This window comes from Mobula birostris, chromosome 8 (assembly GCF_030028105.1).
Source record: "Mobula birostris isolate sMobBir1 chromosome 8, sMobBir1.hap1, whole genome shotgun sequence".
Classification (NCBI taxonomy): domain Eukaryota; kingdom Metazoa; phylum Chordata; class Chondrichthyes; order Myliobatiformes; family Myliobatidae; genus Mobula; species Mobula birostris.
In genome coordinates, this window is record NC_092377.1 from 138,357,331 (window position 1) to 138,381,815 (window position 24,485).

The window sequence follows — 24,485 nt, forward strand, 5'->3', positions numbered from 1 at the left end:
GCCCTCACCCAGCCACCCACCTTCTCCCTCTCCTGGTCTCCCCTATCGCCTGCCAGCATGTGCCGCTAATTCTCTGATGTTTGAAGTAGTCTGCCCCTGGGCAGAATGGTCCCTATTTCCAAGCAAGTAGTTTGTTATCATTCCTTCCATTTAACCCATTGTCAAACATTATTTATGTGTTAAGAGATTTGCTGCTATCTAGAATCAGTCATGGAGCATGAAAGCAGGCCCTTTGGCCCATCTCGTCCATGCTAACCAAGGTTACCTGCATTTGGCCAATAATCGTCTAAACATTTCTTATTCATCTACCTGTCCAACTGTGTTTTATAAACATTGTGATTGTACCCTCCTGTACCATTTCCATCTTGGACCAATTGCTCGACACTCTCTGTGTGAAATGTCTGTCGTCAGGCTTCCTTTCAGATGTTTCCCCTCTCGCTTTAAATCTCTGCCCTTCAGGTTTATGCTCCCCTCCCCTGGGAAAAGCACTCCAACTGCTCAGCTTGTCCACACTCCTCATGATGGTCACCCCACAGCCTCCTACACTCCTGGCTAAACACTCCCAGACTTAAAGACATGGGAGCATAATTGGGCCATTCAGCCCATCGAGTCCACTCGCCATTTCATCCTGGATCCCGTTCGACCCCATACACCTGCCCTCTCACCCTTGATGCCCCGACCAATCAGGAATCTATCAACTTCCGCTTTGAATACACCCATGCACTTGGTCTCCACCGCAGTCTGTGGCAGAGCATTCCACAGATTCACCACTCTTTAGCTAAAAAAAAATCCTCCTTACCTCTGTTCTAAAAGGTAATCCCTCAATTCTGAGTCTGTGCCCTCTAGTTCTTGATACCCCCATCCTCTCCACATTCAGTAGGTTTGAATGAGATCCCCCCCACCCCACTTGAATTCTTCTAAATTCTAGTGAGGACAGTGAGAAAGATTCGCTCTCTCTGTATAACTGAGGCATCCAGTTCTGGAAACACCCTTCTGAATCTTTTCTGTCTCAATCGCATCCGGAAGGTCGATGGCTGGTTGATCAGAACAGGGTGTGGTCAGGTCAATGGCGTGTAGAGCAGCACTCTGATATCCCGATTCTTGAACTCAATGCCATGGACGATAAAGGCAAACATGCTATTATCCACTTTCGTCTTCACTCTGTCCACCTGTGTCATCACTTTCAGGAAACTGTGTACTTATACCCCGGGGTTCCCTTACAAAGTAAATGTCAGAGCCCGGGCAGGTTTGTTCTTAAAGGTCACTGGGACCTGTCATTTACCGTGCATGTGCTACTGTGGTTTAACTCCCTAAATACATCACTTTGCACTTAAGTTAACATCTCACATTCCTTTACCAATCTTCCCAGTTGTGTGGGAATTCCCTCGGGGATTAGACCATCTGTTGGGTCAGATGTCTCCCAAACATTAGACCAGGTGTCGTGTGGGATTCCCCCGGGGATTAGACCAGATATTTTGGGAAGGATCACCCCTGGGGATTGGACCAGATGTTGGGTGGGACCTGCCCCAGGGATTTGGTCTGATGTTGAGTGTGTAGTGCCCCAGGGGTTAAACCAGATGTTGGGTGGGACCTGCCCCAGGGATTTGGTCTGATGTTGAGTGTGTAGTGCCCCAGGGGTTAAACCAGATGTTGAGTGTGTAGTGCCCCAGGGGTTAAACCAGATGTTGGATGGCTTTTCTCTCAGGGAACAGGGAATCTTTTTCTGGAATTTGTGGCAACTTGTGAGGTGAGTTCCACCTCTCTGCGTGGTCGTAAGGAAAATGGACTGGTTTGTAAATTGTCACCTCATCTCAGAAGTGCTCCTTTGTCCCTGATGCTCACCTGCTCTAATCCTATTGGAGCCATCTCCCTTGACTCCTTTCCTATCTAAGTACCTGTCCAAATGTCTTTTTAAAATTGTACCAATCCCTACCCAGCTCCTCTAGCAGCTCATTCAGGTAACCACTACCCTCTGTGTTGAAAACGTACCCCTCAGATCGCTTTTAAATTTGCAACTCTCACCTTAAACCTGTACCCAATCATGGGGAAAAAACTATCTATCCTAACTATGCCCCTCATAACTTTATAAACCTCTATAAGGTCACCTCTTAGCCGCCTACATTGCAGTGAGAGTAATCCCAGTCTCTCCTAATGACGACAGGCCTCTATTCCAGTAAACGTTCCGTCCACCTGGATTAGTGCTTGCTTGGTTCATTTCTCCTCTCTCTTCGTTCACCTAGTTATATCTACTAATCATCCTTCCATTATCTGGTTCTACCTATCATCTACTGGCCTGTTTCACCCCTCCCTCAGTTACTGGTAGGGGTCCATGGCATACAAAAGGTTGGGAACCCATGCTCTAACAGATGTACTAGCTACAGTCCCTCTACAGTCTCAGTCCTGATGGTTCAAGGTCTTTACACAAAACATCAACCATTCCTTTGCCTTCACAGATGCTGTCTGACCCATTGAGTTCCTCCAGCAATGTTTCTCGATCAGTGTTCCCTCTAAGGTGTGCGCATGTGCACGCGCACTCACCTTTTGCTACCAGTGCACAAAGGAATTTAAACTGTGCACAAAAGGTTGTCACCCTCTACCTCATTGGCACGTTAAGTACGTTTCATGATTGTACACAATTGCAGTTCCTTTTCCAGTTTCTGATGCGGACGGTGTTGACAACGTGGAGTTTGCCATGATTTGTCTGCAGATTTTAGAACTGGCTTATTTATACTGTTTTTACTGAAGAAATTATTCAGTGCGCAGACTGGTCATTACAAATTAGAGTGAATATTGTTCTTGATCCAAGTTCCAGCGTCTGCATTTTCTTGTGCCTTCATCTAGGTGTGTCTTTTCTGCACTCTCTCTATGGTTATCACATCCTTCCTGTAGTGTGACAACTGGAACTGTACAGGGTGTTTCAAAGGCAGTCCAACCATTGAAACACGACGCCCAATGCCTCAGTTCCTGAAGGTAAACGTCCTAAATGCCTTCGTCACTACCCTCTCCACCATTGCTTTTACTTTCAACGGTACTTGCTATGCAGGAGTTGTTCACATAAACAAAGAGAGCAGGAACTCGGGGTGCCACAGTACCTCAGGGGTCAGTGCGATGCTGTTACAGCTCAGGGTATTTCGGAGCTAAAAGTTCAATTCCAGCACCATCTGTAAGGAGTTTCTATGTTCTCCATGTAACCGCGTGAGTTTCCTCGCACAGTTCAAAGGCATACTGGTTAGTAGGTTAATTGGTCATTGTAAATCGTCCTGTGGTCGGGCTAGGATTAAGTAGGTGAGTCACTGGGCAGTGTAGATCAACAGGCCAGAAGGGCCTCTTCCACACTGATACCAACTTCAGACCCTGACTTGTACAAACCTTGTGTTGCTTCCCTGTTTCTGTGTTCCCTTTCTCCAAACCCAGGAACACCTTTATTGTTTCCTTAAACTAACACTGCTGCTTCATCTGTTACCTGCAGCTTTGGTTTGTGCCCCGTCACTCCATAACCAGTCTTACACTGGAGGCTGTATTTAGCGTGCCCCGTGTTAAAGAATGGCCACTCACACCACTGATCTATTTGCATCCCTCCCCATTTTGCCACTTTTCTTTAATTTTGACATTTGTCACATGTAACTCACATGAGGAGGTTGTAAAACCAATCACTGAGCAGCCACCACACACACCTTTCTAATGTGCCCGTCCCACCCCATACTCTCCAGCTTTAACTTCATTTCCCACAATACAAAATGCTGCCCATTAGTTTTCCTTTAAGGCAGCATAATCAGAAACCCTGCATAGCCATTGAAGGATCGCACGGCAGGCAGTAAGTCCCATTTCGCAAGGCGTGCAACCATTTTCTCTCGTGCCTATCCAATTTTATTCTGAGAACCTTGAATGACTTTTTCCACCAACCTTATGTGTCCCACGCCCCTCACTCCTCCTCTGACAGTGTATCTCCTGCCCATTGCTTTCAGTCCATCTCTCCTAGGACACACCTACAAGGAGTGCTGTCACAGGAAAGCAGCATCCATTATCAAGGACCCCCAGACCATACTCTCTTCTCACTGCTGCCATCAGGAAGAAAGTACAGGAGCCTCGCGTCCCACATGGGGAGGTTCAGGAAAAGTTGTTACCCCTCAACCATCAGGCTCTTGAACCAGAGAGGATAACTTCACTCATCTCAACACTGAACTGTTCCCACAACCTATGAACTCACTTCCAAGGACCCTTCGTCTCATGTTCCCAATATTTTTTGCTTATTTATTTCTTTTTCTTTTTGTATTTGCACAGTTTGCTGTCTTTTACATATTGGTTGTCTTTCCGTCTTGTTTGTGTGTGATTTTCCATTGATTCTATTGTGTTTCTTTGTACTTACTGTGAATGCCTGCTAGAAAATGAATCTCCGGGTTGTATATGGTGACATATATATACTTAGATAATAAATTTACTTTGAACTTGGAGCTATAGCCTTCAATGCTCTGCTCTCAGAAACAGCTTTGTTCTGATCTAAACCAGTATTTGGAGCATTGTGAGCAATTTTGGGCACCTTATCTAGAAGGGATGTGCTGGTGTTGGAGAGGGTCCAGAGAAGGTTCACAAGAATGATCCTGGGATTGAAGGTGTACTCACTGAAGTTTAGAAGATTGGGGTGGAGGGATGGAATCCTCATTGAAACCTATCAATATAAGGCAGCCTAGACAGAGTGGACATGGAGAGGGTATTTTCTATAGTGGGGGATTCTAGAACTAGAGGGCACACACTCAATAGAACGACAACCGTTTAGAACAGGAAGAACTTCTTTAGCCAGAGGTACTGAATCTGTGGAATTCATTGCCACAGACAGCTGTGGAGGCCAAGACATTGAATATATTTAAAGCAGAAGTTTGTTAGTTTCTTGATTAGTAAGGATGTCAGTGGTTATGAGAAGGCAGAGAATAAATCAGCCGTTGAATGGTGGAACAGACTCAATGGGCTGAATGGCCTGATATTCTCCCCACCCCCCGATCTTGTGGTTCAAACCAGTCACGATCTAATCTATCTTTGCCTTTATTCCGTGATATTGCATGTCGCATTCAAAATAAAGTCTTGCCACTTTGGTGGCAAGAACAGGAAGGCAGATTAGAATTTGAATGGTGTCAAGTTAGGAAAAGGGGAAGTACAACGAGATGTGGGTGTCCTTTTTCATCAGTCACTGAAAGTAAGCAGGCAGTGAAGAAAGCTAATGGCATGTTGGCCTTCTTAACAAGGGGAGTTGAGTATAGGAGCAAAGAGGTCATTCTGCAGTTGTACAGGGCCCTGTTGAGACCATACCTGGAGTATTGTGTACAGTTTTGGTCTCCAAATTTGAGGAAGGACATTCTAGCTATTGAGGAAGTGCAGCGTAGGTTCATGAGGTTAATTCCCGGGATGGCGGGACTGTCATATGTTGAAAGATTGGAGCGACTGGGTTTGTATACACTGGAATTTAGAAGGATGAGAGGGGATCTTATTGAAACATATAAGATTGTTAAGGGATTGGACAGGCTAGAGGCAGAAAACATGTTCTCGATGTTGGGGGAGTCCAGAACCAGAGGCCACAGTTTAAGAATAAGGGGTAGACAATTTAGAACGGAGTTGAGGAAAAACTTTTTCACCCAGAGAGTTGTGGATCTGTGGACTGCTCTGCCTTAGAAGGCAGTGGAGGCCAATTCTCTGGATACTTTCAAGAAAGAGTTAGATAGAGCTCTTAAAGATAGCGGAGTCAAGGGATATGGGGGGAAGGCAGGAACGGAGTACTGATTGTGGATGATCAGCCATGATCACAGTGAATGGTGGTGCTGGCTCGAAGGGCTGAATGGCCTACTCCTGCACCTATTGTCTATTGTCAAATTTCAAGAAAGCTTAAAATCCACTTCCGGTGAATAGAGGGAGTTTGGGGGGGGGTGCGGGTATAAGAACACCCTTGTACCTTTCTACATGAGTAGTCATTGTTTGTCCAATCACTGCTATAGGTTTTAAAACTTTTGAGCAGCCACTAGGCTACTGCCGGTTAGAATCTGTAATCTTCTTTCATCCCAGCTCAGAGTGGCAGGATTTATTCTTTCTATGCTCAATCTATTCTCTGATGAGCAGGTAATAATTTTTAATCCTTTTGGCTGTCCGTTCCAAGTTAAGGACTTCCATTTATAATGAGCCAGAGATGACAGCTAGGATGTCAGAGAATCTGAAAGGACACAGCACGCTAACTAAATCTGATCGGAGGACAGCTGGATAAGTATAACGCGGGTAGGTCACTCGGCTTAAATATCAGCTCAGTGTCAGCAGTGGGTGGATATGGCCAAGCAGAAACAAACAAAATGACGAGCAAAGAGGCAGGTATGTGAATCTCTGAGAATGCTTCCTCAGCTCTTCGAAACAAATCGACTGTGTTAACATTTGCAATGTATTGTTAGCCCGAGAAAGCTCCTGTTCCCTTTGGTGGGGGGGGGGGTAAAAATGGGAGAGTTTGAAAGGAAAAGGCATCCTGACTTGCCTTCACTTGCCTGGAAGCTGATCAAAGCAAAGCTGGTAGAAAATGCCGTTAGTCTGAGTGGCCATGGGTAGCTGATGGACAGCCGAGAGTTGGGGCCCAGGTTGCTGCTCTCTCACATACCTCAGGAGCAGCGTTCGCTGTTCTGTGGCAGGAACATTGAGGTGAGACAGCATCATTCTGTGGACCACTTGTAGTCTCAGGTCTTGCGCAGAGTGGAAGCTTTCACACCTTCAGAATTCAAGCTGAAGTAAATGAAAGCCACCGAGTAAATTTTATTTTGTCCAGCACAGGGTGTAGAAGTTCGATTTCCCCCCACCCCCGTGGGGTGGAGGGGCTAGATGAATAAGTAACAGGGTTTGGAGTCTTCGCTGAAGGGAACCTCTTTCAGGTTTTTGGATGGTGAACTAGCTGGAGGTAGAAATTATGCTGCTTAACATCCCACTTGGTTTGATTGTTAGCCACAAGACCTCTACAAACTCATCCACCTGCTCATGTGATCCCATTCCTGCTAAGCCATGGATACTCACCCTCCCGGTTAGCTGAGATTAGTGATCCTCTCGCATTCTTACATAGAGCATTACAGGCCCTTCGGCCCACAATGCTGTGCTGACTTTTTAACCTCTCTGAGATAAATCTAACCCTCCCCCCATATATCACCCTCTATTTTTCCATCATCCATTGCCTATCTAAGAGTCTCTTAACTATCCCTAATGGATCTGCCTCTACCACCACCCCGGCAGTGGATTCCACACACTCACCACTCTCTGTAAAAGCCTGCATTTCAAATGGGTCCCGAGCTGGAATTTGGACCTCACTTGTGCTGTTGCTTCTTCCCCCACTGAGACATTAAGCAGGTCTGACCCACTTCAGTTGGTCCACAGCTGGAACTCCCATCCACCCCTTAGTCACCTACAGGTGTGATCAGTCCGGCCCGGTCACTGTAGATCTCTAGCGTCTGTGTCCTAACTCGCCACGGGGACTGCTCCCCCATCTCTCCCCCACCCCGTTCACTGATCGGACCTTCTGCTGGTGAAGCACAATCAGGTTTATTCTCACTGGACATGTCGTGAAATGTGTTGTTTTATGGCAGCAGTACAGTGTAATTTAACAGTTACTGCACGCTGGAGTAAGCAGCATGGATAGAAAGCGTGCTCGGGGTTGGCCCGACCTGGATTCGAACTCGGGAACCTTCGCTCCGGAGTCTGGGACGGATCTCACTGCGCCGCCGGCCGGCCTACTTCCCTGATGAGAAGAGGGCATGTCCTGGATGGTGAGCGTCCTTAATGATGAATGCCAGCTTCCTGAGGCATCGCCTTTTGAAAATGTACTCAATAGTGCGAAGCCTTGTGCCTGTGATGGAACTGGTTGAGTCTGGTGTTTTTCGATCCTCCATACCAGTCAGAATGCTCTCTGTGGTATGTCTGTAGATGTTTACTACAGTCTTTGGTGGCACACCAAATCTCCTCAAGCTTCTGTTGAAGTATATCTGCTGGGGTATTTTCTTCATAACTGCATCAACGTATTGTGCTCGGGTAGACCCAAAGAGATGTTGACACCCAGGAATTTGAAACTGCTGGCCCTTTCCAGTGCTCAATGAGGACTGGTGTAGATTCTCCCCTCTTTTCCTTCCTGATGTCCATAATCAACGCCTTGCTCTTACTGACGCTGAGTGCAAGGTTATTGTTATGGACACTGCTCACCCAGACACTCTGCCTCGCTCCTGTACACCTCCCCGTCACTGGAACTGAGCAGCACCTCAGCTCAGCAAGCCTCATAGTTGCTTTCACACCACTCTGCTCACAGCCCCTCGTGTGACTCTGCACTACGCCAATTCTGACAAGTCTAAAATTATTGGGCATGGGTTTAAGGGGAAAGGGGACCTTGGGGGCAACAGTGGCGGTGTTTGCCTGGAATGAGGAAGTGGTCAGGGCAGGGACAGTTACAATATTTGAAAAGGTGTTTTGGACAGGTTCATGGTTTGTGGACATGCTATGTTGGCACCACAGTGTGCGACAATACTTACGGGCTACCCCCAGCACATCCTTGATTGTGAACACAGTTAAGGCATTTCACTGTGTCTTGATGTATATTTGATACATATACATCGAAATTTGAAGAAATCTGAAGAAATTTGGCCTGTCCCCTAAAACCCTCACTGATTTTTAATAGATGCATCGTAGAAAGCATTCTTCTAGGGTGCATCACAACCTGGTGTGGAAGTTGTCCTGTCCAAGACCGGAAAAAGCTGCAGAAGATCGTGAACACAGCCCAGCACATCACACAAACCAATCTTCCATCCTTGGACTCACTTTACACCGCACACTGTTGGAGCAGTGCTGCCAGGATAATCAGGGACACGACCCACCCAGCCAACACACTTTTCGTCCCTCTTCCCTCCGGGAGAAGGCTCAGGAGCTTGAAGACTCTACAGCCAGATTTGGGAACAGCTTCTTTCCAACTGTGATAAGACTGCTGAACGGATCCTGACCCGGATCTGGGCCGTACCCTCCAAATATCCGGACCTGCCTCGGTTTTTTTGCACTTCCTTACTTTCCATTTTTCTACTTTCTATTTATGATTTATAATTTAAATTTTTAATATTTACTATTGATTTGTAATCCAGGGAACGGGAAGCGCAGAATCAAATATCGCTGTGATGATTGTATGTTCTAGTATCAATTGTTTGGCGACAATAAAGTATAAATAACTCAGACTCTGAACCTGGGTAGGAAATGTATGTCGAGGGGCAAAGGAGACTAGCTCAGGGAGGCAAGTTGGCGAGTTGGGCTGAAAGGCCTGTTTTCATGCTTTCCTGAACTTAGTTCTCTGCCATTGATATTTGTACCTTCAATTCCCAAGGACCCCTCTAGAATTCCCACCAAAAATGACCCAGCCTCCATTTGTTTTTCCTCAGTGCGCACTGAGGAGTCTGTCTCTAGCAAGATCTTGGTCATTTGGCATTGGTAAGGCCAAATTTGGAGTATTGTGTACAGTTCTGGTCACCGAATTATAGGAAAGATGTCAACAAAATAGAGAGAGTACAGAGAAGATTTAATAGAATGTTACCTGGGTTTCTTCTCCTAAGTTACAGAGGAAGGTTGAATAAGTTGGGTCTTTATTCTTTGGAACGTAGAAGGTTGAGGGGGGACTTGATACAGGTGTTTAAAATTATGAGGGGGATAGATAGAGTGACGTGTATAGGCTTTTTCCATTGAGAATGGGGGAGATTCAAACAAGAGGACATGAGTTGAGAGTTAGGAGGCATAAGTTTAGGGGTAACATGAGGGGAACTTCTTTACTCAGAGAGTGGTAGCTGTATGGAATGAACTTCCAGCAGAAGTGGTTGAGGCAGGTTCGATGTTGTCATTTAAAGTTAAATTGGACAGCTATATGGACAGGAAAGGAATGGAGGGTTATGGGCTGAGTGCAGGTCGGTGGGACTAGGTGAGAGTAAGAGTTCGGCATGGACTAGAAGGGCCGAGATGGCCTGTTTCCGTGCTGTAATTGTTATATGGTCATTTGCCACAGTATCCAGTTCTCTGGCTGGTTGCCGGTTTTGTATTTAAGGAGCTATCCTTCAATTTCCAGTCTATTGTTTTTCCCTTAGAATTGTACCCTAGGCATATACAATGTGCATAACCTTATCATAGTCTGTCTCTACAAAGCACTGGCGGAACATGTAGTGGGTCTGTCAGCAAGTGAAATGAGCCAGGCTGGTTAATTTGCGAATGTGATGTCTGATATGATGAAAGACTGGAGACTGAAGTATTGTTTCCTGTGTAATGCCTTTCAGATGCTATTGTGCAGTCCTTCAACCAATCCAGTGTCAGCTGGTTAAGCGGTTAACTGTTTAATGTTCTACTTTTCCTGCTGGTCACTTGTTGAATGATAATTCAGAGCTCCTGCTCCTCTTGCCCCCTCCCCTTTGAAGAGCCTGGCGCAGTCAGATGGCAGTTTTCTCTGCCAGTAACTTTGCCTGAGACCCTTGGTGACCTTTCAGCATGAGGTGTCAGCTACTTGTCCGATCAGTGGGTGCTTTTCTGATCGCTTGTTTATCAAGTGATCCAGTCCTATCTCACAAATGTAGGGAGTTCCAGCTAGAACACGGTACTATGAAGTAATACCAGCCAGCCTGCAGCGCAGCCACTCTCACGCGAGCGAGCGCATTGGAGAATTCCGCAGGGTTGCTTCCAAGGCAACTCCATTCATATACTACTCAGCAGTACCAGTCAGAAATAGGTACCACGGCTGCACTCTCCCCCTCACCCCCCCCCCCCCCCCCCCCGCCTGAACCACAGTGGGTGAATATAGAGCACGTATCACAAAGCCACAGCTGAGATCGGGTAACACCGCCAGACCAGAAGTCATGCCTGTGGTTTTCCTGCCCTTTTCAGCTCGGAAAAGGAACTGATGGATCCTAAACACAGATCATGAGCAAAGGTGTGTTCACGCTAACTCATTTTCTTTTGTAACAACATGAGAGTTTGGTGGCAGTAAAGGGAAGAGTTTGTAAGTGAGGGAACTTTTCCCAGTTTGCAATATAATTTTTAATGTGCTTGTACACTTGGTGCACTTAAAACCAATTAACTGGACAGAAGACAGTGAACTGTGTAGAAGCCAAAATAAACAGCCATTGTAAAACTCTCATACAATTCTTGATGTACCTTTTCCTATTTGCATGTAGCAATCTTTCATATTAGAATTATCATCAAATGAAGTTTAAGGCACATGTTCAGTTATTCTGCAAGGTAGTGATGGAGAGAATGAACTTGGTTTGATCAGTCGGGCGAATAGACTAAGTAAAAGATGCCGAGTGAGAGAGAGTTTAGGGGAGTATAAATACAGTGGATTCTGGTTAATTGGGACACATCGGGATCGGTACATTTTGATCCAATTATGTGGCTGTCCCAATTAACCAAAATTTCATGGAAATAGTTAAAAGGGTATAAAAAAGACAAACTGACATTTAACTGAGTAACAAATTATGTACTGAAGTGAAATACAGACCAAATTATGACACTATCAATACTACTACAGTATAAAAAACTATATTAGTTCTCGATGGAAGAATTCATCCAGCTGCCATGTTCTTTTGATTGATAGTAAATGAACAAAATCAGCGTAAATACCTAGTGTGGATAATGGACTGCCTTCAAGCAATTTTCAACAATTGCATCCTCCAAATCTTCATCTTCATTGTAATATTCAGTGTGATTGTCAATACCTTCAAATTCTTCATAGTTCATAACTTAGTTCACTAACTTAGTTGTGAAATCATTTCATTTTCACTCCCGGTCATTTCTGGCATCTCCAAGCCTGAATGCTTGAAACAGCAACGAGAGCAAGACACTTCTGAATTGTCTTCCTGCTGATTTCTCGCCAATTATCAGTGACAAAAATCACTGCTTTTTGAACAGTGACACGTGCAACAGACGCTTTTAAAAACTGTTTGCTCTAAGCACGGTTGCTAATGGCCACACAAGTCTTACGCCAGTTAGAAACTATTTGGCAACAGTCTCCTGCCCCAATTAAGCGACATGTTGTCCTATATAAACGAAGGGAATCCTGGCTATTTTCTCAATTCATTTTTGTTCTTTGAGGGTTGTCCCAAATAAGCAGCTGCCCCGATTAACCAATGGCCCAATGAACTAGAATTTGCTGAACTGAGCTCTGGGCAGGGGAGAAGAAGATGATCATACTAATGATCACTGAAGCTTGTTTAAAATCTTTTTTGTTGACAAGTACACTGCACCAAAGGTCTACAATTTTTCTGCCAGGTAACACCAGTGAACCTTTTCCTCATTGTACACTGAGGAAGGCTGGATATATATACACTCTGCCAGCTCATATCTGGACACATTTTCACCAATAAATTAAACACTGATGTGCTGAGGAATGAATTTTGATTACAAACAAAACTGTAATTATGGTGTTTGTATTGGATGAAAGCTCTGGTGCTAGTCTAATTGATTGTGGAATCAAGTCTCTTCCAAAGATGACTGCATGCTAAACATAGAACTGCCTGTCAACACACACTCAATTGAATTTTTGGGCACTGACGTGAAGGCCATGTGTTGTCTAATACTTTGGGGGATATGCAACAGAGGGCTTGTTAACAAGCATAAAATAAGCCTGAACCTGAGTTTGCTGTGATGTAGAACATATCTTCGCATGTTTGGCAAACTCTTCAGTCTTGGCCATCACAGGAGCATCAGGAAAAACTTCGCTCTGTAGCCCACAGATCGCAGTTGTTTTTTTTTCCCTCTCAAAAGAACCGATATGTGGCCATCACAAGAGCAACAATTGCTGGTGAAGTTGTCCTTCATTTGTTTCCTTCCTGTTGAGATTGAAGGTTAAAATTGGGCAGGGGCAGGGGAGTAAGAAAATTGGCAGTGTGCTGTAGAAATGCACGTTTCTTTAATTTTAACCATTAAGTGTCTGTTTCACTCTGTTTTTGCCAGGTTATGTTTACATTAGGCCTTTAGCACTCCCACAGAATAGCGAAATCTGATATAGAATATTAGGAAATGTAATAATATCGACTTGGAAATCTGAGTGGTGTTACATCTTGGGTGCAAGCAGTATTAGTCTGTGTAACATCAAGCACGTCATAGACGAAGTTTTGAGGATTAAAGGGCACTTTTGACACACTCATGCCTGCATCATCATTCGGCATCACAGCAATGGAATATGCATTTGCTGTTACAGAAGTGTCTGTGTTGTGACTAGCTCTGACTCACAAGTGAGGGTAAGAGCAGAGGGTGCTTGCCTGTTTGCGTACCCAGAATCAAAGAACACTGATGGAATCTAACACTGTGCTGTATCTTTTGTTGCACGTTATAGAGAAGGTGGGGGTAAATTTTTATCACATTGTCAGCTGTTTAAAATTACACAAATCTCTATTTTCAGCCCTTGGTTATGAAGCTATAGCACAGAATATACTTTGTCATTGGAAATATGCAGTATGTGTCAAATGTTCACAAGATGAATTTGGGATCTGTCAGAATTCTAACATTTGAAGCATATTAAAGCAAATCAACATCGTATTAATAATCTCTTATGGCCCAAAATGCAGGGACCAAGATAGAGAGTGCAGAATGTCATTTGCAGGAAATGACTGGAAATCAGTAACAAGATACAATATTTAACAAATCAAATCTTCTTAGCTCAGTAAAGTGGCAAAACTTCATAAGACCTGGGTACTGTCTCCAAATTATTAAAATCACGATTGGAATTTGTCACCAAATGTTCTACATCTTTTGTTGTACGTGGATTTATGGTATTTTTAGATTAAAATCTAATGTACAATTGCTGCTTACAGCAATTTGGATGTATGTTTATTTGTGGTAAATAATGTCTCACTATAATTTTTATTGACCACACATGGTCTATTTGTTGAAGGCCAGCACTGCTAATTCAGATGGCAGAGGTTTCCATCACTGTTTTTAATGAAAACAATACCACTATATTTTTTTAATGTACAGTCATTGCAAAGGTTATGATGTTTCAGTCAATAACAAGCCACATCCATACTTGGGGGTTCTGGGAATATTGTTTAAATAACAATTATGTTATGTGTGATGTCTTGTCTTTTGAAAGCAAGCAGCTAAAAGGACATCGTGGCTCGGCGGGTCGCAAGTCTTAAGTAATTACCGTACTTTCACGAAAACAACCTGCAGGGTTTATCTTTTTAAACGTATTCCAGAGGCAATGTGGCTTGTATTCGTGGGCGGGTTATATGTGCGACTTTTTTTGCAGATGGCTGGCCAACTTCGGTCTTCCTACAGGTAAGAGGTAAGTCATTGCAAAAGTGAAGATGGCTAAGATTTTAATCTGTGTCTGTGAACAAGGGAACTGTTTTAGTGTGTTTCAAAATGGGCTTTAATCTTTAATCAAAAGGGTGGTTTCATCAGGCATTGATGCGGGATGGGTTTATTGTACGGGCTTACTTGAGTTTCTTTCTCACAAATGGAATGTAATTGTGGTAATTAGGTTACAGCCCAGGTTTTTTTTCGTGAAATTACGGTAACAATCCAAAGCATGAGCTTACACTAATTAAAATTAATTGTAAAAGTTAATATTATCATCTATTCTAGGCTCCAATTTTAATTAGCTACTTAATGGAATGAATTACTCTAAATGGGAATTGATACCATTAGGCAAGGGACCAAACTGATATTTTTTTTATCCCCAGTTGTAATGATGTTTGGATGGTATCAAATGTCCCATTTTCTTTTTGTTTCTTTTCCAGCTCGCAAGCAAGAAATCATCAAATTAACTGAACAGCTTATCGAAGCAATTAATAATGGGGATTTTGAAGCATATGCGTAAGTTTTGGGATCACCTTTGCTATTCATTAACACTTGGCCACTGTCATCCAAACATTACAGCAATTTGTGACTTAATCCTATTCAGGAATGTGTTCAGATTTGCTCTGATCACATCTCTAGGTGCAGTAATGTAATTATTTTACATTTTACATTTGAATTAATTTTTCATTGCTTCATTCTTCTATTTACAACCATTTATGAATTTATGCTGTAATGCCATTGTCTTTTTATATTGATTTAATATAATCTATTATTGATATAATCTGTACTTATCCTTGATTTATTTTTCATTGAGGTAAATAGTGTGAAACTCCCAGTTCAAAAGATTAGACAAAGATGTCCTTTTCACCAATTTTACAATTGACTAATTTTAATTTACAAAATTTAACTTAACAGAATGTTTTCTCCTTTTGTAAATCGAAGAATGGCTGAATATATCCTCAAAGATCGGTCTACCCCAGCATTAATTTGGTTTGATGGAAGAATTAACTTTTTTTGAAGGACACTTAAAATCCTGAAACAATTCTTGCAGTGTTGCTTTCCAAGTTTCTGATTCGGCCCTTTGTGTTCCCTTTTTAAGATTTGGGTTGACCCGTGTCATCACCCATTGAAGAGTGAAGAGGGTAGTGTTCTCAGATAAGGTTAAACACAGCTAAATGCAGAGTGGATGTTTCTCTACTCTGCCACACTCTCGAGCTAAAACACCAGTGTGCCATTTTATCCACTTTCCTTTCTGCCTGGTTAGATAATACCTGTACTGATTGCTTACAGGAAGATTTGTGACCCAGGACTGACATCGTTTGAGCCTGAAGCACTGGGCAATCTCGTTGAAGGAATGGACTTCCACAGGTTTTATTTTGAGAACTGTAAGCAAGTTGAAACTATTAATTCTGAATTAAGAAGTATGTAAAATATTTCAGTGTGGAAATAGTACAGTAACAATGAATATCTTGCCTGTTCTCTCCAGGAGAATCTGTCCTTGCTTCAGCAATGTACATATATGGTTTCCCCTTTCTCTCAGCAGTTTATAGCACATTGATTTGCACCTTTAGTTATTTCATGTCAACAGCAAGTAATTGATTAAAGCAAATATTCCTGTTCTCCTTTCATCTTTTAATGTCCGTCTGGTAGTCTGTCCAAGAAACAAGATCAGGGAATGTGCTCCTAAGTGCAAGTCATTTTTCCATTTGTTCTGTGAGCAGGTGAGTCAGCCTCACACGTACAGTCTGACTGAAGCTGATGAAGAAAGATCCTTTCTGATTAGACTTGTGATACCAATCCTGCTGTGCTGTGGCACAAACATTTTTACCTCCTCCAATTCAGTGGAAGCTTGACGAATCCACCCACCCCCCTTCTGCACTTCTTGCTGCCGTGCACATTACACCTCCTGAGATGCAGGAAGGCAGCTCGTTCCCATGACTCCATCAATCTACTGGAAACGCCTGCTTGCTTATGTGCAGAGCGCTTGGTTGTTCTCCCTGCATTCCCATGCACAAGTCTGGTGCATTATCTCTACTCCTCCCCAGTAGTGTGCTGAAGATTAGGAATTCAGTACAACAAATATCCAATTGAGTTTTACCACTATAATCCCATTTCAGAATTAGATTAGATTAGATTATGAAGACACGCAGTGCTCTTTTATTTTCATTTAGTAATGCATGCATTAAGAAATGATACAGTATTTCCTCCAGTGTGAATCACAAAACACAGGACAGACCAAGACTGAAAAAGATTAACAGAACCACATAATTATAACATATAGTTACAACAGTGCAACAATACCATAACTTGATGAAGAAGTCCATGAGCACAGTAAAAGTTCAAAGTCTCTCAAATAGACATAAGCACCTGCACCATGCATTTATACATTGAGGGTATTATAATTACAAGTTAAGGATAGCATGCACAATTACTGCTTATATTAGCTTAAAATGGAAATGTGTTTTCTATGATAAATTTTCTCAATGCTTTTTTGAGATCTCGTGATAATTCAAGATGCGAGATTGTTTAATGTCATTTTACAAATGTAAAGGAGAACAGAATAATTGTTACTCGCAATCCGATGCAGCACTAAAGATAAAGAACACAAACACAATAAACATGATTATATTAGATAGCTTATATATTGTACATTGATTGATTGCATGGCCATAAAGTGACGCTGGGCGCAGGAGTGTCTGTGCGTCAGGTGACTGTGAAAGGAAATGATAAAGTAGTGGTGGTTGGGGGTGTGGAGGGGGGGGTTAGTGAGTGGAGGTATTGATCAGCCTTTTTGTTTGGGGAAAGTAATCGTTTTTGAGTCTGGTGGTCCTGGCGTGGATGCTGCGCAGCCTCTTCCCTGATGGGAGTGGGACAAACAGTCCATGAGCAGGGTGGGTGGGATCCTTCCATGATGTTACCGGCCCTGTTCCAGCACCTTTCTGTACATAAGGATGGTACACTTCCAATTCAGAACAGTGCACAATATGGAGGGAGATCTGCGGGCGGTGTGATACCATGTCCTCTTTGGTACTGAGGGCTGGCACTGTATGTCCTAGATGACAGAAACCCCAAGCACCGGTGAAGGAGGTGTATGTGGCTTTTAAACAGGTGTGTGAATGTGCAGGGAAGTGAGGGACATGCAGAGGAGATGCAGCTTAATTTGGCGTCGTGTTTGGCACAGATATCCTGGGCTGAAAAGCCCTCTACAGTGCGAAACAGTTCTGTATTCCATGACTGGTTGGTTGATGGGGTACCTTTCCAACCTGGATAATGTTGAGCTTCTTGAGGATTGTTGACCGGGCGCATGGAGAGTATGCCATCACACTCCTTTCAGATGATGGAAAAGCTTTGGGAAGCCAGGAAGTGAGTCACTCGCTGCAGGACCCCTAACCTCTGACCTGTGCTTGTGCATCCATGGTCCTGTTGAGTTTCTGGTCAGCGGTGGGCAAAATGAGGGTATTGATGACCGGGCATTCGGAAATGGTGATGCCACTGAATATCAAGGGTTGGGCTCTGCCTTGTTAAAGGTGGTCATTAGCTGACACTTTGCCACTCATTGGCCCAAGTTGTCCAGGAACAGAAGTGCCTGTTGATGAGGTCATTGTGAAGTGATAAACTGAAATGATAGAATAACTACTGTTTCTTTTTCTCTCTCCTGTAGTGTTAGCTAAAAACAATAAACCCATCCACACAACTATTTTGAATCCCCACGTCCATTTGATCGGGGAAGATGCTGCCTGCATAGCATACATCCGACTCACCCAGTACATAGACATTCAGGGTAGGCCGCGGACAACCCAGTCGGAGGAGACGCGGGTCTGGCACCGCCGGGACAGCAAATGGCAGAACGTTCACTTCCACTGCTCGGGTGCCCCAGCAGCACCACTCCAGTGAAGGTATGACCGCGGACTTCAAATGAACGGTGTTACACCCAAAGGAGGGGAAACTAAGATAGTTTAAGCCAGGGTTCCCAAACTGTGGTCCATGGACATCTAGTTCAATTATATTGGCCCATGGCATAAAAAAGGTTGGGAATCCCTGGTTTAAGTAGACCAGCTAGAATAGCCACACATTTGCTTCATTTCTTTAGCTCTAGGTTCCTGCTTCACCCATAAAAACCTCGTGATCCTCACCCATCGTGTCTGTATTGCGCAAACACAAGAGATGCTGGAAATCTTGAGCAACACACATAGAATGTTGGAGGAACTCAACAAGTCAGGCAGTATCTGTGGAGGGACATTTCAGGCTGATCCTTCATCGCGACTGGAAAGGAAGGGGGCAGAAGCATTTTACCTCTTCCACTTACTCCCCCCCAACTTCATATCCCTTCTCTATGACTTCTTGCCTGCCAGCTTGTACTCCTTCCCCCTCCTCCTGCCTTATTATTCTGGCTTTTTGCCCCCTTCCTTCTCAGTCCTGATGAAGGGTCTCAGCCTGAAACATTCCCCTCCATAACTGCTGAGTTCCTCCAGCATTTTATGTGTGTACTACAGTCACCACAAGACTCATGTAAATTCTGACGTTACTCAACTGTGAACCCTCCTTTCTACGTCGTCACCTTTTGTTGTTAATTCTTAACCGTTTCTACCCCCCCCAACCAATTTGACAGTTCCTAACACCCATTTATTTCGCACTGATTGTTGAATTCCACAACGTCTAAAGAAGGGCTCACTCATTACTCGTGCTTCCTTGGCCCTGCAGTGCCAGGTCATTTCCTCAACCGCTCTTTCAGCCGGCAAGGCCACACCCTTTCTCCTCTGACCTTACCGTGATATTGCCTCTGTGCTGTAGAGATAAACCTGAATCATCTGTGGTTGTGTTGCAAATGGCTTTAACCTCCTCACTGTGCGCTGTACAGTCCATTAATCTGTTTGTTGGTATTCAGTGATCCACATACTTGGGTTTTTGTGAGTAGGCATGTTTGCCTTCATCAGTTAGGGCATTGAGTGTTAGAGTCAAGTTTAATTATCATTCAACCATGTATGAATGTAGCCAAATGAAACAGCATTCCTCTGAGGCCAAGGCACAAAACGCACTACCAACAGCACACAGCAAATAGCACCCATGGTTACAATTTCAGAAAAACAGTCACAAAGGAAGAAAAAATAATATATCCCAAGTCTCTGAGTGGCATGACGGTGTAGATTGTCCTAGTCTAGCTTATTCTACTGAGAGCAGCACCAAGCGAACAGTGGAAGCCACATTGCAGTTGAATAAAACTTTGGTTAAATCTCATCTGGAACAGTGTGTACAGTTCTATTCGGCTCATCATAGGAAATATCTGGCAGCTTTGGGAAGGATGCAGAAGAGTTTTTCCAGGATGCTGCCTGGATTAGAGAGTTTTAGCTGTAATGAGAGGTTAGGCAGATTCAGTTTGTTTTCTCTGGAGCTTCGAAGGCTGAGATACACCAGATAGAAGTTTTTTAAAAATTATGTGGGAGGTGTAGACAAGGTGGCTAATTGATCTTTTTCCCAGGGCAGAAATATCAAAGACTAGAGTGGATAGCTTTTAAGATGAGAGGGTGGAAATTTAAAGCGTGCATGGGCATTTTTATTTTGGAGGGGGACAGGTTCCTGAAATGTGCTGCTGTGTGTGGTGATGGAAGCAGGCAGGATAGTGGCATTGAAGAGGAGTTTGGACGGGAACATGAACACGAAGGGAATGGGAAGGATGTGGGTCGTATGTAGGCAGATGAGATTTTCATTTGGCGTCATGGTCGGCACAAACGTTGTGGGCTGAATGGGCTGTTCTTGCATTGTTCTCTTCTATGAATACATCTCATTCAGGGTCTAAAAAAAACTTTTCAGGCTCCAATACTGCACTTCAAAATGCAAGAATGGCTTCCTTTTGTAATCTGCATTCACGTTAGATCTAGGATCTCTACCAAGCTGTCCAGCTCAGCAAAAGCCAGGGTCTGCAGCGCCACTCTGTAAATGTAGCGACAACTTCATTTAGGCCTCATTGTATTCTCACCCTGCTCTTGCTTTTGGTAAATCAGTCTGCCTTTATATTTTGTTTGTTGTTCCCACAGAGCTGAAGGAGTTAACAGAGTTGTGTTTCGAGCACACATTCTAGCCGAGCCGCGATCTGGTGGCCTCTGAAGACCAGCAGTGACATGCACGTGTCCGCATGCACATTATGCTCCTGGTGGCTGCATAATTGTCACGTTCGTGGAACTATATGGTGTTTCTTTCAGCTGTCTCAAGATGCAGACATTTAAAAAAAACAAAAAAAATTACAAAAGGCTACTGTATATGTACTTTATATAAATCATATTTGATGGCAGTGATTTGTACAATTCATTCAAAACATTTGCCAAAGCATGAAGGTTAAAATTTAATGGTGATTATCCTAATGTTGGAGGGTTCGTGTTCCATTTTACATTTTCTTGTACACTAAAGATGTGTCATTTGTTCTTTGGAAAGCATAGATTTTGATGTAGTTACGCTTGTCTCAGTGGAACTCAGGGCAGTTGGATACAAGGCCCTGCTACTTCCACTGGCACTTTTTGTGTGGTTTAAGGCAGAAGACAGCCAACATTTTGTTGAAACTGGCCTCGTGACTAGATGTTAACTGGGAAAACGAAGTATTCTTCTGCCATCACCAAATTGTGACAGGAAGTTGCTCCTGTGCAACTTAAGTACATGAAGAAATATGGCAACCGGATTTATCATTTCTTATGCCTTTTGTGTGTGTGTTGAAAAAGTTAGCTCAATTTATGGATTTTTCTCTTGTTTTGTGTGAAATGTGTTTATTTGATATAACAAAGTTTAAAGTAAATAACTTAAAAAAAGGTAACAGGTACATGTGAAAATTGAAAAGTTTCAGTAGAATTCTTCCCAGATTATATTCATTTAAGAAGTGAATGAGTTAACTATATCATAATTAAAGTAGCAAGACCCAATACAGTGTTCTTTACTGTTTCCTTATACTGTGCTACCAACTCTAGAGTTTATGAGAAACCTGTTGCCATCTATTAACTGTATATGCATTTTTACAGAGTTGATGCATGTTATATATTTATAGCCAATAATTTTGTGTTGAACTGCCAATATGGGTTCAGATGATGTACCAAGTTTTCCTGCTTTCAATTGCACATTCTTGGATGCGTGTAGTAATACAATGTGATGCCTAAGCTCCGTGTGGCTGGACAGCCTCTCAGAAAGGCATGATCACTTTGTTGTTTCTTTGTTAAGCTTGTGTAGAAAATAGTTTACTGAAATGGACAACGGAATTTTTTTGCATGACACAGTTAACCCTGTTAGTTTCTAAAATGATTGCCTGTAGAGCTATACGTTTCTCTTTGCCTCTCCTTTCTGAGCTTAGTAACAGCGACATTTTTGTCTGATGATGTGTAATAGAAACCTGGTTTGCATGCATTCTACCGACCATTTAAAGATTTTGCGCAGGGGCTGTGAAAACGCATCAACAGGACTCCTCTTTTTGTTTTTATGGATGTTTTAAATTAGACAGCTAGGGGTCTTAATTGTAATGAGCTGTGCGTGGATCATATTTTTTTATTTTTTTTTTACGAGGGCTGTGGAACCCATGAATTAAACAAATGAGTTTTACCTCATTTTACGCCTCGCGTGGCTTTAAGTGTGGAAAAAGTTGATTTTGCTGGAGATATTTTTACGGTTGAAAATGATGGACTATATTTGCTTTTTACACAGCAACTTGCCTGAATATGAAATGTGATTTCTTTTTAATTATTCAAGTTCTCTGCAGCTGAAATTCTGTCAGGTCTGGTTTATATGAGGACAAAAACATTATGTTACAGGATGTGGTCTATGTGTTCCTCTCACCATTTAAAAATTGTTGATATGTCAGAAATAAAACTTGACTCTATGACTATTGTGCGAAATGCTTGTTTTGTGAATTAATGATTTATATGTTACTGTAAAGTTAGACTAGGATGGGAATAAGCTGTAGTAGTCCTGATGAAGACATTTGGAGAGGGTTGAAAATCAACATCAGTCACACAGTGGCTGCTTTGGGTGGTGGTGTTGCAGTGGGACCCTATCCCAGTACCCCCTTTCCCACTCACATTTTCTTCCTCCTACCCCCAGCCTCCACCTCCTGTTTCCTCTTCACTTCTTCCACGCCCTTTCTCCATTGCTTCACCCACCTTCCCTCTTTAACCCCTTTCTATTCTACTCTCTTACCCCAATATATCTCCCTCTCTCCATCTTACCCCACTCTCACTTCCCCTCCCTACCCCACTGCCAATGGCCTCCTTTTCCCCCTTCACCCACTTCTCACCAATCAACATGATCATGTCTGATCTATACTGGCCTCAAGACCTGTTCTGTGCCAGTTCCCCATAACCCTCAGTTCCTCTGTCCTTCAACACTTTTGATACATCTGGTCAGTATGAGCAGCTAGTTCACATCACAAGTCCTGGTTATGTGACCACTGGCGCCAGGCAGACAATCTCTGAAGAGTATTGGTAATGGCTGGGGTCACCCATCTTGTAAAGACACTGCCCAGAAGAAGACAATGGCAAACCACTTCTGTAGAAAAATTTACCAAGAACAAACATGGTCATACGACACGGCACATAATGAACAAACGATCTGGTCTCCACTACCCATCAGGGCATAGAATTCAAGAGATTCGCTTCAGAGGAGAAATTTCTTGCAATTCAGTTTTAAATGATTGGCACCTTATTATGAATCCATGTACCCTTGATGATGGCTGTCCCACAAGTGAAAATATCCTAACATCTGCCTGTCAAGTCTCCTCAGGATCTTGTACGTCTGAATCAGATACCCCTCATATGTGTAAGTAGTAAATAATTGAGGGTTAAGAACTGATCCCTGGGGCTCTTCAAAAGTTATACACCTCCAGCCTGATAAGAACCCATTTATTCCAGCTCTCTTTCTAGGTAGTAGTTTTAAATCCAGTTAAAGGAGCTTCTAACACTAAAAGTTTATGCCCCGCCCTGTTCAGACTTTGCTCGTCATTTCTCCTCTAGATCCTGATGCAGGGTTCCAACCCAAAGTGTTTGTAAGTTCCAAGACCCGCTCTCCTCCACAGTACAAGGGGTGCCACGATAGCGTAGTGGTTAGTGTGACGCTGGTACACTCGGGGCACAAGTTCAATTCTCGCACCGTGGGTAAGACGCCTTATGCTCTTCCCATGAGCATTTGGGTTACCTCCCACATTCCAAAGGTTGGTAGGTTAACTGGTCATTGTAAATTGACCTGTGATTAGGCCAGGGTTAAATAAGTGGGTTGCTGGGCAGTGAGTTGGAAGAAGTTTCTTCTCAGAAGTGAATCCCTTGAATTAGCAGATAAGCATGGTCCTCGGTGTAACCTCTACATAATGAATAAGGTACAGCACAGTGCCTACCCTTTAACCTACTCCAATATCAATCTAACTCTTCACTCCCACAAACTGTAACCCTCCATTTTCTCTTTCATCCACGTGCCTTTCTAGGAGTCTCTTTAAAGCATCCCTAATGTATCTGCCTCTACCACCCCTTCTGGGAGCACATTCCATAAACTGTGTAAAGAAAAAAATGCCTCTAAACACCACTGCCCCCCGACCATAATTTTCTCCAAACACTTTTTAAAGTTATGCCCCCTTGCATTAGTCACTTCCACCCTGGGAAAACATCACTGACTGACCACTCTATTTATGCTTCATCACCTTGATGCTGAGTTTCTCCAGCAAATTGTTTGTACACCTCCTACCCAACTATCCAGTTCCTCTTATTTCCTTTTGATTTATTCACCATCCTGCCGTTGGAGCCATCCTTCTCCTACTCAGCTGAAAGCCAAGCCCATGACTCCATTCCTGTGATTCACCAGGACAGTGGTCTCGGTATCATTCAGATGAAGCCCATCCCAGAGAAAGGACTCTCCTGCTCCCCAGCACTGATGACAACATACCAAAAATTGGAACCCATTTCTTACTGATACCAAGCTTCAAGCCACACATTTACCTCTAATCCTACCTACCCTTTGCCAATCTGCATGTGGTTTAGGAAATAATATGGAGATTATCACCCTTGTAGATCCGCTCTTCAATTTTGCCCCAAGATCCTCATAAGCCCTCATCAGAACCTCTTTCTTGGCCTTGGCTGTGTGGTTAGTCCCTACATGGACCTATGACCCACAAATGGATTCTATCACACCGACCTCTCCAGTGCAGGTGCCCTTAATGC

At 43.3% G+C, this 24,485-nt stretch overlaps 1 protein-coding gene across 19 annotated transcripts in view; it reads left to right on the forward strand.

Annotated features, from left to right (window-relative positions):
- LOC140201770 (calcium/calmodulin-dependent protein kinase type II subunit beta) overlaps positions 1–22,170 on the forward strand; it is a 136,157-nt gene extending 113,987 nt beyond the window's left edge. For 12 of the 19 annotated variants that reach the window (XM_072266401.1, XM_072266409.1, XM_072266412.1 and 9 more), the window contains 5 exons: positions 14,261–14,296; positions 14,754–14,829; positions 15,604–15,698; positions 17,975–18,209; positions 20,346–22,170. In XM_072266401.1, coding sequence (XP_072122502.1) covers positions 14,261–14,296; positions 14,754–14,829; positions 15,604–15,698; positions 17,975–18,207 — 440 coding nt within the window. In that variant the 3' untranslated portion in view covers positions 18,208–18,209; positions 20,346–22,170. The remainder of the gene's footprint in view (positions 1–14,260; positions 14,297–14,753; positions 14,830–15,603; positions 15,699–17,974; positions 18,210–20,345) is intronic. The other 7 variants (XM_072266403.1, XM_072266410.1, XM_072266413.1 and 4 more) reach the window with 1 other exon arrangement.
- Positions 22,171–24,485: the final 2,315 nt, after the last annotated feature.